The sequence below is a fragment of the Rutidosis leptorrhynchoides genome, chromosome 8, assembly GCF_046630445.1.
Source record: "Rutidosis leptorrhynchoides isolate AG116_Rl617_1_P2 chromosome 8, CSIRO_AGI_Rlap_v1, whole genome shotgun sequence".
Classification (NCBI taxonomy): domain Eukaryota; kingdom Viridiplantae; phylum Streptophyta; class Magnoliopsida; order Asterales; family Asteraceae; genus Rutidosis; species Rutidosis leptorrhynchoides.
The window spans coordinates 6,198,736-6,216,315 of record NC_092340.1 but is presented as its reverse complement, the minus strand read 5'-3'; the positions used below and the strand labels follow the sequence as shown (position 1 = coordinate 6,216,315).

At 33.8% G+C, this 17,580-nt stretch overlaps 1 protein-coding gene across 1 annotated transcript; it reads right to left on the bottom strand.

Moving 5' to 3' along the window:
- Window positions 1-14,817: 14,817 nt before the first annotated feature.
- On the bottom strand, window positions 14,818-15,464 carry LOC139862613 (uncharacterized). The gene has a single exon (XM_071851226.1). The coding sequence runs from the start codon at window positions 15,462-15,464 to the stop codon at window positions 14,871-14,873; it is 594 nt and encodes a 197-aa protein (XP_071707327.1). The 3' UTR covers window positions 14,818-14,870.
- Window positions 15,465-17,580: the final 2,116 nt, after the last annotated feature.

Genomic DNA, 17,580 nt, shown 5'->3' with positions numbered 1-17,580 from the left:
TGATATTCCAAAGACTGCTTTCAGAACACGTTACGATCATTACGAGTTTATGGTCATGCCGTTTGGTTTAACTAATGCACCAGCTGTGTTCATGGACCTTATGAACCGAGTGTGTGGACCATACCTTGACAAGTTTGTCATTGTTTTCATTGATGACATACTTATTTACTCAAAGAATGACCAAGAACACGGTGAACATTTGAGAAAGGTGTTAGAAGTATTGAGGAAGGAAGAATTGTACGCTAAGTTTTCAAAGTGTGCATTTTGGTTGAAAGAAGTTCAATTCCTCGGTCACATAGTGAACAAAGAAGGTATTAAGGTGGATCCGGCAAAGATAGAAACTGTTGAAAAGTGGGAAACCCCGAAAACTCCGAAACACATACGCCAGTTTTTAGGACTAGCTGGTTACTACAGAAGGTTCATCCAAGACTTTTCCAGAATAGCAAAACCCTTGACTGCATTAACGCATAAAGGGAAGAAATTTGAATGGAAGGATGAACAAGAGAAAGCGTTTCAGTTATTGAAGAAAAAGCTAACTACGGCACCTATATTGTCATTGCCTGAAGGGAATGATGATTTTGTGATTTATTGTGACGCATCAAAGCAAGGTCTCGGTTGTGTATTAATGCAACGAACGAAGGTGATTGCTTATGCCTCTAGACAATTGAAGATTCACGAGCAAAATTATACGACGCATGATTTGGAATTAGGCACGGTTGTTTTTGCATTAAAGACATGGAGGCACTACTTATATGGGGTCAAAAGTATTATATATACCGACCACAAAAGTCTTCAACACATATTTAATCAGAAACAACTGAATATGAGGCAGCGTAGGTGGATTGAATTGTTGAATGATTACGACTTTGAGATTCGTTACCACCCGGGGAAGGCAAATGTGGTAGCCGATGCCTTGAGCAGGAAGGACAGAGAACCCATTCGAGTAAAATCTATGAATATACTGATTCATAATAACATTACTACTCAAATAAAGGAGGCGCAACAAGGAGTTTTAAAAGAGGGAAATTTAAAGGATGAAATACCCAAAGGATCAGAGAAGCATCTTAATATTCGGGAAGACGGAACCCGGTATAGGGCTGAAAGGATTTGGGTACCAAAATTTGGAGATATGAGAGAAATGGTACTTAGAGAAGCTCATAAAACCAGATACTCAATACATCCTGGAACGGGGAAGATGTACAAGGATCTCAAGAAACATTTTTGGTGGCCGGGTATGAAAGCCGATGTTGCTAAATACGTAGGAGAATGTTTGACGTGTTCTAAGGTCAAAGCTGAGCATCAGAAACCATCAGGTCTACTTTAACAACCCGAAATCCCAGAATAGAAATGGGAAAACATTACCATGGATTTCATCACTAAATTGCCAAGGACTGCAAGTGGTTTTGATACTATTTGGGTAATAGTTGATCGTCTCACCAAATCAGCACACTTCCTGTCAATAAGAGAAGATGACAAGATGGAGAAGTTAGCCCGACTGTATTTGAAGGAAGTCGTCTCCAGACATGGAATACCAATCTCTATTATCTCTGATAGGGATGGCAGATTTATTTCAAGATTCTGGCAGACATTACAGCAAGCATTAGGAACTCGTCTAGACATTAGTACTGCCTATCATCCACAAACTGATGGGCAGAGCGAAAGGACGATACAAACGCTTGAAGACATGCTACGAGCATGTGTTATTGATTTCGAAAACAGTTGGGATCGACATCTACCGTTAGCAGAATTTTCCTACAACAACAGCTACCATTCAAGCATTGAGATGGCGCCATTTGAAGCACTTTATGGTAGAAAGTGCAGGTCTCCGATTTGTTGGAGTGAAGTGGGGGATAGACAGATTACGGGTCCGGAGATTATACAAGAAACTACCGAGAAGATCATCCAAATTCAACAACGGTTGAAAACCGCCCAAAGTCGACAAAAGAGCTACGCTGACATTAAAAGAAAAGATATAGAATTTGAAATTGGAGAGATGGTCATGCTTAAAGTTGCACCTTGGAAAGGCGTTGTTCGATTTGGTAAACGAGGGAAATTAAATCCAAGGTATATTGCACCATTCAAGATTATTGATCGTGTCGGACCAGTAGCTTACCGACTTGAGTTACCTCAACAACTCACGGCTGTACATAACACTTTCCACGTCTCGAATTTGAAGAAATGTTTTGCTAAAGAAGATCTCACTATTCCGTTAGATGAAATCCAAATCAACGAAAAACTTCAATTCATCGAAGAACCCGCCGAAATAATGGATCGTGAGGTTAAAAGACTTAAGCAAAACAAGATACCAATTGTTAAGGTTCGATGGAATGCTCGTAGAGGACCCGAGTTCACCTGGGAGCATGAAGATCAGATGAAGAAGAAATACCCGCATCTATTTCCAGAAGATTCGTCAACACCTTCAACAGCTTAAAATTTCGGGACGAAATTTATTTAACGGGTAGGTGCTGTAGTGACCCGAACTTTTCCATGTTTATATATATTAATTGAGAGTGATATTTATATGATTAAATGTTTCCAACATGTTAAGCAATCAAACTTGTTAAGACTTGATTAATTGAAATATGTTTCATATAGACAATTGACCACCCAAGTTGACCGGTGATTCACGAACGTTAAAACTTGTAAAAACTATATGATGACATATATATGGATATATATATAGTTAACATGATACTATGATAAGTAAACATATCATTAAGTATATTAACAATGAACTACATATGTAAAAACAAGACTACTAACTTAATGATTTTTAAACGAGACATATATGTAACGATTATCGTTGTAAAGACATTTAATGTATATATATCATATTAAGAGATATTCATACATGATAATATCATGATAATATAATAATTTAAAATCTCATTTGATATTATAAACATTGGGTTAACAACATTTAACAAGATCGTTAACCTAAAGGTTTCAAAACAACACTTACATGTAACGACTAACGTTGACTTAACGACTCAGTTAAAATGTATATACATGTAGTGTTTTAATATGTATTTATACACTTTTTAAAGACTTCAATACACTTATCAAAATACTTCTACTTAACAAAAATGCTTACAATTACATCCTCGTTCAGTTTCATCAACAATTCTACTCGTATGCACCCGTATTCGTACTCGTACAATACACAGCTTTTAGATGTATGTACTATTGGTATATACACTCCAATGATCAGCTCTTAGCAGCCCATGTGAGTCACCTAACACATGTGGGAACCATCATTTGGCAACTAGCATGAAATATCTCATAAAATTACAAAAATATGAGTAATCATTCATGACTTATTTACATGAAAACAAAATAACATATCCTTTATATCTAATCCATACACCAACGACCAAAAACACCTACAAACACTTTCATTCTTCAATTTTCTTCATCTAATTGATCTCTCTCAAGTTCTATCTTCAAGTTCTAAGTGTTCTTCATAAATTCCAAAAGTTCTAGTTTCATAAAATCAAGAATACTTTCAAGTTTGCTAGCTCACTTCCAATCTTGTAAGGTGATCATCCAACCTCAAGAAATCTTTATTTATTACAGTAGGTTATCATTCTAATACAAGGTAATAATTATATTCAAACTTTGGTTCAATTTCTATAACTATAACAATCTTATTTCAAGTGATGATCTTACTTGAACTTGTTTTCGTGTCATGATTCTGCTTCAAGAACTTCGAGCCATCCAAGGATCCGTTGAAGCTAGATCCATTTTTCTATTTTCCAGTAGGTTTATCCAAGGAACTTAAGGTAGTAATGATGTTCATAACATCATTCGATTCATACATATAAAGCTATCTTATTCGAAGGTTTAAACTTGTAATCACTAGAACATAGTTTAGTTAATTCTAAACTTGTTCGCAAACAAAAGTTAATCCTTCTAACTTGACTTTTAAAATCAACTAAACACATGTTCTATATCTATATGATATGCTAACTTAATGATTTAAAACCTGGAAACACGAAAAACACCGTAAAACCGGATTTACGCCGTCGTAGTAACACCGCGGGCTGTTTTGGGTTAGTTAATTAAAAACTATGATAAACTTTGATTTAAAAGTTGTTATTCTGAGAAAATGATTTTTATTATGAACATGAAACTATATCCAAAAATTATGGTTAAACTCAAAGTGAAAGTATGTTTTCTAAAATGGTCATCTAGACGTCGTTCTTTCGACTGAAATGACTACCTTTACAAAAACGACTTGTAACTTATTTTTCCGACTATAAACCTATACTTTTTCTGTTTAGATTCATAAAATAGAGTTCAATATGAAACCATAGCAATTTGATTCACTCAAAACGGATTTAAAATGAAGAAGTTATGGGTAAAACAAGATTGGATAATTTTTCTCATTTTAGTTACGTGAAAATTGGTAACAAATCTATTCCAACCATAACTTAATCAACTTGTATTGTATATTATGTAATCTTGAGATACCATAGACACGTATACAATGTTTCGACCTATCATGTCGACACATCTATATATATTTCGGAACAACCATAGACACTCTATATGTGAATGTTGGAGTTAGCTATACAGGGTTGAGGTTGATTCCAAAATATATATAGTTTGAGTTGTGATCAATACTGAGATACGTATACACTGGGTCGTGGATTGATTCAAGATAATATTTATCGATTTATTTCTGTACATCTAACTGTGGACAACTAGTTGTAGGTTACTAACGAGGACAGCTGACTTAATAAACTTAAAACATCAAAATATATTAAAAGTATTGTAAATATATTTTGAACATACTTTGATATATATGTATATATTGTTATAGGTTCGTGAATCAACCAGTGGCCAAGTCTTACTTCCCGACGAAGTAAAAATCTGTGAAAGTGAGTTATAGTCCCACTTTTAAAATCTAATATTTTTGGGATGAGAATACATGTAGGTTTTATAAATGATTTACAAAATAGACACAAGTACGTGAAACTACATTCTATGGTTGAATTATTGAAATCGAATATGCCCCTTTTTATTAAGTCTGGTAATCTAAGAATTAGGGAACAGACACCCTAATTGACGCGAATCCTAAAGATAGATCTATTGGGCCCAACAAGCCCCATCCAAAGTACCGGATGCTTTAGTACTTCGAAATTTATATCATATCCGAAGGGTGTCCCGGAATGATGGGGATATTCTTATATATGCATCTTGTTAATGTCGGTTACCAGGTGTTCACCATATGAATGATTTTTATCTCTATGTATGGGATGTGTATTGAAATATGAAATCTTGTGGTCTATTATTATGATTTGATATATATAGGTTAAACCTATAACTCACCAACATTTTTGTTGACGTTTTAAGCATGTTTATTCTCAGGTGATTATTAAGAGCTTCCGCTGTCGCATACTTAAATAAGGACGAGATTTGGAGTCCATGCTTGTATGATATTGTGTAAAAACTGCATTCAAGAAACTTATTTTGTTGTAATATATTTGTATTGTAAACCATTATGTAATGGTCGTGTGTAAACAGGATATTTTAGATTATCATTATTTGATAATCTACGTAAAGCTTTTTAAAACCTTTATCTATGAAATAAAGGTTATGGTTTGTTTTAAAAATAAATGCAGTCTTTGAAAAATGTCTCATATAGAGGTCAAAACCTCGCAACGAAATCAATTAATATGGAACGTTTTTAATCAATAAGAACGGGACATTTCAACTACATTCTATGGTTGGATTATCAAATCGAATATCACCCTATATAGTCTGGTAATCTAAGAATTAGGGAACAGAAACCCTAATTGACGCGAACTCTAAAGATAGATCTATCGGGCCCAACAAGCCCCATCCAAAGTACCGGATGCTTTAGTACTTCGAAATTTATATCATTTCCGAAGGAGGATCCCGGAATGATGGGGATATTCTTATATGCATATTGTGAATGTCGGTTACCAGGTGTTCAATCCATATGAATGATATTTTTGTCTCTATGCATGGGACGTATGATTATGAGAAATGGAAGTATGAAATCTTGTGGTCTATTAAAATTATGAAATGATTCTTTATGATAAACTAATGAACTCACCAACCTTTTGGTTGACACTTTAAAGCATGTTTATTCTCAGGTATGAAAGAAATCTTCCGCTGTGCATTTGCTCATATTAGAGATATTACTTGGAGTCATTCATGAGATATTTCAAAAGATGTTGCATTCGAGTCGTTGAGTTCATCAAGATTATTATCAAGTCAATTATAGTTGGGTATATTATGAAATGGTATGCAAGCCTGTCAACTTTCGATGAAATGAAAGTTTGTCTTTTCAAAAACGAATGCAATGTTTGTAAAATGTATCATATAGAGGTCAAGTACCTCGCGATGTAATCAACTGTTGTGAATCGTTTATAATCGATATGGACTTCGTCCGGATGGATTAGGACGGGTCCTTTCAGTTGGTATCAGAGCAGAGGTCTTAGCGAACCAGGTCTTGCATTAGTGTGTCTAACTGATAGTTGTATAGATGCATTAGTGAGTCTGGACTTCGACCGTGTCTGCATGTCAAAAGTTTTGCTTATCATTTCGTGTCGAAAATTACCTGCTAATCATTCTTAGGGAATCACTTGCTTATCATTCTTAGTCTAGACACATCTTATTGCATTGACTACATGAATAGTGTATAGACAAAATTCAAATCTTAGCGTATCTGTTATTGTTAGCTTTGCCTGATAGCTTTCGTAGATTCCTCTGTAACTTATGGGACTTTAGTATTATATATGCATATGTAAATTATGTATTGCAGGGTACTAATCTACATCTTATAATCTATATTTTATCGAAAATCCTTCATCTGATCGTACGAGATGAATCCCTCAATCAGTTCGATTCCCTCAGATTCTGACAGAAGTTCCGATATGGATTTCAACTCGAACTCCGAAAGCAGTGTAACCGAAATGGAGCAACCAATCAGCCATTCCCAATTCATCTGATGGGTTCGTAGTCAATTTAATCAATGAAAAAGCGAAGAAGGCGATCTTTTTCACCAACCGAATTTACCTCTTGACGATGAACCTGAAGCACTTACCGGCGAACCTGTTCGTAACACCATTTTCTCTCTTATTTCCAAAGTATCTCGCCACGACTATATCACAAGTCAGATTCAAAACCTTATTCATTCGCTCGTTCATACCGACAATCATCCCGGAGTAATAAAGTCAATGAGTTTCGCGCCCGAGTTGTGGCCTTGCAAAATATGGTGCAAAATGTACCAGCTTCAGCAACATCAACGGCATCAACTGCACCACCAGCAACAACACAAACCACAACAACACACGCCTCAACATCACAATCGGTACCCCGAACATAATCATCGTTCTACATGACGTTCTGCATCATTTATCTTCGTTCAACATGACGAATATGAAATCTCTAATGTTTTAGGGATTATATATTCTTGTTCTAACGTAAATCAAATAAGTTTAATATCATATTAACTCATTAAAATCCATGATTGCATCTGAAGAAAATATATATACAAGTATATTTTCATAAAGATTGTAATTAAAAATTCTTTCGTACAAACTGTTAATGGTGAAAATATTTTAACGGGTAGGTAATACCCTAGGAATATTTAGATTTCACTTTAATAAGTTACATTATACATTCGACGAAACTGATTCAACTGTCATTTACTATCCTACTTACAACCACCGATATACGTATCCGTTCACCGCAGAATAACCATTTTCATTCAATTTCATATTTGGATTTTGACCTATCAGAATTCAACAAGTGGCATAATGAAGAAAACATTTGACGAAATAAAAATTTGATAGAAACAAACAAATTAACTACGAAAAAAAAAAAAAAAAATTGTTAAGAATTCACGCTAACTGTTCCAGCTAACTGTTCCTAGCTAACTGATTACATTTTATTATTCGCAGTTTGTTTATCGCAATTTAATTATCGGAATTTTATTTATCGTCATTTAATTTCTGTTATTTACTTTACTCACTTTATTTATCGTCATTTATTTTCTGTTATTTATTTTACGCACTTAAAATATCGGGACACGTATACAAAGTTTTGACATATCATATCGACGCATCTATATATATTATTTGGAATAACCATAGACACTCTATATGCAGTAATGCTGGAGTTAGCTATACAGGGTTGAGGTTGATTCTATAATAATATATATACTTTGAGTTGTGATCGAGCCTGAGACGAATACGGGTCACGTTACGTATTAATTAATTCGAATATTATATATTAAACTATATATAAATTATTGAATTGCTAACTGTGGACTATCAGCTGTGGACTACCAACATTGGACAATTAAAATGAATTAAAATATTGACTATAACATATAAAACTAAACATTTCTTCAAGTTTGCCACTTGATTTCATTATAAACATCATTTGTATCTTGACAATTACAATCCGCGTTCAAACCTTTCGTAATTCTTGAAAACACCTCAATCAAGAGTATGAATCAACCGTACTTCAGCTACGGAAGAAGAGATTGACGCATATAGTTATGCACCTGAAAACACTCGGAATCTGAGTAAACGTTTAACACGTAGGTGTACTAATTCCCTAGTGTTATTATTACCCAAAATAACTTGATAATCCCTTTTCAAAGTAGCGAATCTTGTCACAGCTCCAGCAAGACAACTTTGACTTTTCGTTCGAAACAACCTTATTATAACCTTGATATATATGCGTGCTCTTTTATTGTTACCGGAGAACCTTTCATATTCTACCATATACCCAACAGACGTACCAGCAACCTCGTTGCTTCTTGGTTTAAATCTCTCTGATAAATCATTATACTTATTCATTGAAACCTTATCATATACTCATCTGCATCTTGTAACGAGAACTGCCATACCAATTATCGGGAGTCAGCAATCAGTACTTTGAAAACGCACATCATATCTACATCAACAGTTATATGTATAACATTTATCTTTTAGAATTATGGTCTTTTATTCTGAAACTCTGAACAGCACTCAGTCTACAAATCAATACTCTGAATGTTGAAAAAAATGAATGAAGCAACAAAAACTGTACACGACCTCAACAGCCAAAAGTTGATGACAAAGAATTGTATGTTGGCAAAGCTCAGAAAAAGTTTGAAACTGAAAAACTGATTGAGCAAACTATGAAGGAGTCTCTGAACAAGTCACATGGACTAAACTTGTACATTAATAATCCTGATGATTCTGTTTCTGATGAAATCTTTAGCGAATACCTTGCTTCTGACTCCAAACTCTTGCGGAGAAACTTTCTTCACCATCCTTCGATATTAGAAATTCCAAGATATCATCTATCTTTCATTATAAATATTCTCCATATTTCTGAAGATATTTTCATAACCGTTCTTATCTAAAATCATTAATCTCATCGTGCTATCAGTGTTACATCATATAGAAACTGTTAGTTTCTATATTCTGTAAACTTTCGAGCTTAAAATATGAATGTTATTGAAGTAATGTTGGGAACTGATACATGAGTTAGTATAATATAATGACACTTGATCAACGTGATTATATTACAGTAATTCATGCCGAGTTTCTAATGGAACGTGATGATTCACAGATTATAACGTCATCATGTGCCATGTTACACGACTCTTACGTTCTGTCTAATCTATAAACATATCAAGAACATATTTTTCTTGATAGTCCTATCTTTCCTTGAATTCTGATAATTTGACAAGTCAAATTGTGCTATTACCGTTTCTTTCTTAGGACATTAACAATATTCATTCTGAAACTTATATCTGTGAATTCTGGACCATTACAAGAGATGCCCAATCGCAAGAAGAAGAAACGAAGGGACAAAGCTCCGAAATAGAAACTGGAGTATAAATCGCAGCAATTAGGAGAGAGTATTAACGGTGGATGACAGTGATTATAGGAGACAGAAATAAGAACATTGAAATATACGAGAAAATATAAAGCCCAATAACAACACGGAAGTTACAAACTGTGGATATTAATACGAATAGCAATATAAAGATACGGTATAATTAAGAATAGTATCACCCCAAGGTAATGGTAGAAGTAAAAAGATTTTTTCTGGTGGAAGATTGAAAAGAATGATGACAGAAATGATAATTAAAAAAAAATAAAAAAAAAATCAAGGATTAGAAATGGATTAAGCATTTTCATAATCTTTTGGATGTATGAACTAAGAAAGAAAGTATAAGAATGGTGAGAATAATGGAACAGAAGGGCTTAATTTATAATGAAAATATCAGACAGAGAAATCGAGGCAGATCACCGTATTTAATTATAGAGATCTTAATTTTCCTATTTACCGAAGAATCAAATCTTTTAGATTTCGAAGATTTTCTTTAAATTCCTTGAATTCCGAAATTCAGCCCTCTACATCAAAAGTTAAGACGCACCTTATTTTCTAAATTCAACCACGTATACGTCGAAAGTTATGACGAACTTTATTTTCTCATTTCACTCTTTTGCGATAACTTCACTCGTACGCTTCACAATAATTGGAACGTTTTATCTATATTAATCAATAATGATAAAACTCTATTTTTCAGTTCATATTCGTCAGGAAAACATATTTATTGTTAGCCATGACGACCTCACTCAAATTTCGGGACGAAATTTCTTTAACGGGTAGGTACTGTGATGACCCGGGAATTTTCGACCAAATTTAAACTTAATCTTTATATGATTTCGATACGATAAGCAAAGTATGTAATGTTGAGTCTAGAAAACATTGGAACGATGTTCATATATTCAATTGACCTTCGAATGCTCTCGACGATTCACGAACAATTAATTGTAAATAGATATGTGTGTATGTATATATAAATAATAATTTGAAATATTATATGTTGTGGTTAATAAAAATTAATAAAATAAAAATTAGATATTATAATAATTATTATTTAAAATATATCTCTATATATAAATAAAGTATATTAAAAATAAATATTTAGGGCTTATGTAAATTTTTGGTATTTTTCTGAAGACTTTAACTGCCACTAATTAACAACGGATCAAGAAATCCAGTCCGTAAATGATGACGGCTAACTTATCACACGTTTATATTTTAAGTCATATTATAATAATTATTATATTATTATTATTAAAATTATTGATTCCTATTTTTCAATTGATTGAACATCTAACCGATTAAATCAAACTCAAATTAGTGATTTGAATTACTGTATGTGATTGAATGATTAAACTTTTGTTTCTTTACATATATAGACACATGCATTGAATTACTTACCCACATACACTATGATACCTTTTTCACTTATCTTCATCCGACAACCACATTCATCACTACATGATTCAATAATAATTTATTTGAGTTGACTGTGCATGATTAATAATGCACCATTTCTTTTGACATTCAATATATGTTATTACTAATAGATTGTAGTAAAGTAATATATATATATATATATTATACTTATACCCATGAGCAACTATCTGTAAACACCCATTAAACAATGCCATGATTACCGATCTATCACTTTCTCCAATTGCTCACTATTGTTGATTGATATCTTGATTTTGCTGTATTTGTTTTTGTGATTCCCCACTAAATCATATAGTTATATATATGTACATATCCACTAGGAGAAAAACTCACTCAATCTATATTTTTCTTCACTCTACTGTTTCTTTTCTTTTCTCACAAATTATGTACGGAGTGTATATATATCCATATCTTTTCAACCATCTTTTTGAAATTTCAAGGAGATATATTTATGCATTACAAGGAGATAAAATATAAATCATCTTTCACTATTCTTATGACCACAATACAACCCAAAAATATGTTTTCATCCGGCCATTTACTACTACTTTTGTTTGGAACCATCCTAGCACCATTTTCTGTTCAAGGTTTGTTAACCGATCGAGAACCACTTCACCACTATGAAACCACTTATGGTTTCACTTTTCTGTCGACCAAAACAACGTCCATCAACCAACTCCTTAGTGCGTTACTATCGCTGCTACTACCTGCCTCTAATACTAATCGAGCAACAACAACAACCATTGAAACCACCATCATCGAAGCTTTGTTGCTGCTGCATACTGTTTTAAGTCACGACAAAATGCCACTGTTGCAGCTGGGTTCCTTTTTCTGTTCGAAGCCGTGAACACCAAGAACCACTCCACCACCCTCATCGTCTCTCTCTCACCCCTCCCTCTCTATCAATCTCTCTCCATTTTTTTTTTCTTTTGAACTCATAAACTCCAACGAACCCAAGAATCACCACCACTCGCCACACATATGCATGCTACCATCATTCTTTTCTACCGTTATCTATATATATATATTTTTTTTTCCCAATGTTGCATACGTTTTCTGTTGGAACCTGATCGCGAAAAAAAAAATGAATTTGTTGAGTGAGTCAATAAGTTCACAGTTATGGATTTGTCAAATGGATGGCTTTGAATATTAAAATACATGGATTAATATTGGGATAAAGTTTTGTATATGGGACACACCAACTTTGTGGCCGACAACTTTAACACCCATTATAATTTTTTTTTTTTAAAAGTTGTTACCGAAATTTTTTTTATTCTGTGGTGGGTCGAATTCAAGAAAACTCAAACGGATTATTGGATTTTTTTTTTTTATGGATGGTGAACTTGTTTATGATGTTGGGCCGAGAGGTTAAATACAATGAAAGGATGATGATGATATTAATCGTTGATAATGATAGAAATGGATTGTGATGATGATTATGAAAATTGATTATTTGATGATAATAATACATTAAATGATAATGATGTATGATCACTAAGATGATGATATGAAATAGTTATGATAAAAGAGTTGAGGTTCATGAATAGTTCCGGGTGTTGATTTAGAATAAGAAAGGGAACCAGTTTAAAATCGGGTTATATCTAAAAGAGTTGAGTTTTAAATAAGAAAATGGGCAATAGCCCAATGGTTAGGGGAGTGTGTAATGAGCGGGAGGTCATGGGTTCGAGTCCAGAGGCTGTCATTCTTTTTGGAACCCATTCCAAATGAGGTAGTTTTCTAATTTTAATATTACTAATATTATTGTTATTGTTATTATTATTATTTTATTATTATTAATATTATTATTATTATTATCCTTAGTTATTTCTACAATTATTAATTTTACAAAACAAAAGATATATATGTAAATATATTATTACATAAAATATACTAATATTACATAAAATTATGTTTCAACTAATATTATTGATATAACATTAATTAAATATCAAATAAGTATCATAATATATTATAAGAATAATTAATACATAACAAATATATAAACTTAATTGATTTATACTATAATGTGTTAATACTTGATATAGGTTCGTGAATTCGAGGCCAACCCTGCATTGTTCAATGTCGTCATATGTACTTTTACTACAAAATACAGTATTGTGAGTTCATTTGCTCCCTTTTTACTCTTCACGTTTTTGGGCTGAGAATACATGCAAATGCTTTATTAACTGTTTTACAATATTTATATGCGTGAGTTTCATTATTCCCTTTTTAAATACTTTTGCAATATATATTTTTGGGACTGAGAATACATGCGCTGCTTTTATAAATGCTTTACGAAATAGACACAAGTGATCGAAATTACATTCTATGGTTGGATTATCAAATCGAATATCACCCTATATAGTCTGGTAATCTAAGAATTAGGGAACAGAAACCCTAATTGACGCGAACTCTAAAGATAGATCTATCGGGCCCAACAAGCCCCATCCAAAGTACCGGATGCTTTAGTACTTCGAAATTTATATCATTTCCGAAGGAGGATCCCGGAATGATGGGGATATTCTTATATGCATATTGTGAATGTCGGTTACCAGGTGTTCAATCCATATGAATGATATTTTTGTCTCTATGCATGGGACGTATGATTATGAGAAATGGAAGTATGAAATCTTGTGGTCTATTAAAATTATGAAATGATTCTTTATGATAAACTAATGAACTCACCAACCTTTTAGTTGACACTTTAAAGCATGTTTATTCTCAGGTACGAAAGAAATCTTCCGCTGTGCATTTGCTCATATTAGAGATATTACTTGGAGTCATTCATGACATATTTCAAAAGATGTTGCATTCGAGTCGTTGAGTTCATCAAGATTATTATCAAGTCAATTATAGTTGGATATATTATGAAATGGTATGCAAGCCTGTCAACTTTCGATGAAATGAAAGTTTGTCTTTTCAAAAACGAATGCAATGTTTGTAAAATGTATCATATAGAGGTCAAGTACCTCGCGATGTAATCAACTGTTGTGAATCGTTTATAATCGATATGGACTTCGTCCGGATGGATTAGGACGGGTCCTTTCAAAAAACCTCCCAAAAAGTCGATCACATAAACCTAAAAATAAGAGTTCGTCACTTGCTACCACATGGAGAAGGCCTCATTCAGAGAGGAGCAGCCGGAGAACAGAACCAAGATCCAACAGATAACCTGAATATTTCAAGCTCCCTACTCGAAAGCTTGAACGTGGTAGTATATCGCGTCCAACAGATCATGTTTAATGCAATGAATAACATCTATAAATATTAGAGAAGGTTCTTTTATTTAGTGGGTTGAATTTTGAGAGAAGTAAGGTACTTTTCAATTGTAAGATCGATGTGTTATCGTAGGCCCTTCAAGCATAACAACTACCATCTTATTGCACTCGAGCTAAAATTCATATTATTGGCGAATTTCGGCTTGATCAAGACTAACATATTGAAGGGTAATTGATTTTTAAGCTAAAATGATAATTACAACGTCAAGAACACGAAGCATATAAAATCTAATGAAAAAGAAAAAAACGAAATCTGCCATTAAACTTGACACAACTCACATATTCCTATTCCAAATTGGTATGACGAGACCGTATTTGATCGGTGTTTTGTCCCAAAACCGAAACTAGCATATAAACAACCATCTCAAACAGCACAAACAATGCACCTTCGTAAACACTTCCCATAGGCAACAGCATCGGACTATTTCCATCAACCGTCACACCATCATTCGCCATCGTTTGAGCCGCTACATACGCTACCACACTCGCGTATTTAACACACGATCCAGACTCTGGCTGAGCTGTAAGAACAAGCACACGAGCACCGTTGGATTTTGCAACACTGCATATCGCATCAACGGTTGAGAACCCTCCTGGTCCAGCTGACGCAATCAGTAGGTCGGATGATGAGATCGGAGGTGTCGTCATGTAACCGACGCAGTGTGCAGATAGGCCTAAATGTGCGAGTCGCATACATAAGGCTTTCATCATCAACCCCTCTCGTCCTACCCCGTGGACGAATATTTTACCGCCACGGCCAGCGGCGGAAGAGATTTCATCGACAGTGATCGATAACGGAGATGGAGTGGCGGAGTTGGTGAAGACGGAGTTAATTTGATTGCAAATTTTGGTGGCCAGAGATGACATTGTGTCGTCCATTGTACCTGAAATTGTTTGACAACTCAGCTATTCTTATCTATTTGCTCACGTGCATATCACGAGCAGTAGAGAAAATAATTGATTTTTTGTTATGTATAAGAAAATGTAATATTCCTGAAATAAGTTCTACGAGTAGTATACGGAGTATTTGTCAATCAACAATAATGCTTATACGGAGTATCATACTGTATACTTCGTATCTTTTTTTTTAATAGCGATAGGGATCACCCGAGGGGGATTAAACCACGCGTTACGATCATCTCCCGTTTCGACTATGCCGATGCTATAATAACTCCGCCTCCCTCGTTGCCCGAGAGGAAACCTTAAAACCGATCCAAGGGCACGGCCAAGTAAAATCCTCCTCCCTTTTACCTCCTCCCTTTTACCTCCCAAACGATATGAGAAAGATGTCATGGATGTATACTTCGTATCTTAGATAATAACAAACAATTTGTTTTAAAAATATCATTTAGAACATAAGATCGAGCAACTACCCTCCGACATATATCCTACTTGATTGTAGAGATATCTATAAAGTATTACAAGTGAATATATGAGCCGAAAAGAGAACCAGTTAGTTAATGGGTCTGACAAAAGTCGATTCGGGTTTGGAAAATCAATTCTTTGAAATAAGAGTACAGGGACTCGTCCCTCTGTTCACCGTCTTTCTAATCCAACGCCGGGAGCGGTGGACCGGTCAACTCCGTCCCGGCGTTAAACAGCCGTTGGAGCTGAGCTCACCGTCGGGTGGGCGACGTTGGTCATGCTTCTTTTTCTTTCTTTTTCCTTTAATTATTATTATTATTATTATTATTATTATTATTATTATTATTATTATTATTATTATTATTACTAGCTTAATGCCCGCGAATTCGCGGAACTTTTTTATATGACTAATTAAGAATAAATTTGAAACTCCATAAACTAATATTTTATATTATTTGATTAGTTGCAACTAATGAGACCAAATCATAGAATAATGTTGTTGTACCATATGTCTTTATTACAAATAATCGCTGAAGTCCACAGTTCCTTCCTGCACTAATACTTCAAGGACCTCAGAACAGTTACCACACTACACTATCACGATATTAAAAAATTAATTTTAACCCCACAAAGCTAAAAAAATATCCATGAATGTAAGGCATATATTAATATTTACCACAAAGAAAAGTAGATCATATGTCGCTACTACAATTCTGTGACAATAAAATGCCAATAACAAATAGTAGCAACAGTAACAACTTCCTTATTCCTACCGGTCAATCCAATAACGTTGCAAGTACCATTGCTTATATGGGACTGCATCCACTTGAAATATGTAGAGGAACTTTTCATAAGCTCGTGTTCTCACAAGCTCCTTTTTTAATAATATATAGACGTTGTCAAAAATAAAACTTTGGCGAGTAACTGCGTGACTTCCCAAGAGTGAGTTTCAGTGTACAATATAAGCGATCTCAGTTTCACTTTTCCTTTCGTCAACGATACTCTCCTTACAATGTTGCTGTTTCACTCTTTTGTCCTAGCTTCTTGCTAGCGCTTTAATAAAATTTCCTCTGTCGTTTCAAAAAGATAAATACATATATAAATACAAAATATGCACTTTAAAGAACAATCCCGATGTTTTATGCACCTAAAGTCAAAATAACCGATCAAAATTGAGCAGGTACAATTTGAATAACCGTACACATATTGAGATATACCGGATTGAATTTTGAAACACGATAACATGCATTTAGTTCAGCTTGCATCCATATTGAAACATATACAATTAGAAAAAACTCTTGCAAGCAATTACACATGTACACTAACACATCTACTTATTTTATTAATATTACATACAATAACTCTGAAGACAATTAAAATGATAAACACCATTAGAGTAACAGAGTTTTATATATTACCTCATGTAGAGTGATCATCTTCTCGTACCCAACGCCATAAAATATTCATCTAAACACTATAGTATCAATATCTTGAATAGCTTCAACAATAGACGCTTTCCTTTCTAACATATGATTTGATCACTTTTTAGCTCAACCTGCCACTCTTGAAACTACTATAATTATGTATCATAAATTCCAATCTATTAACTAATGCATTTCATGATACTGCA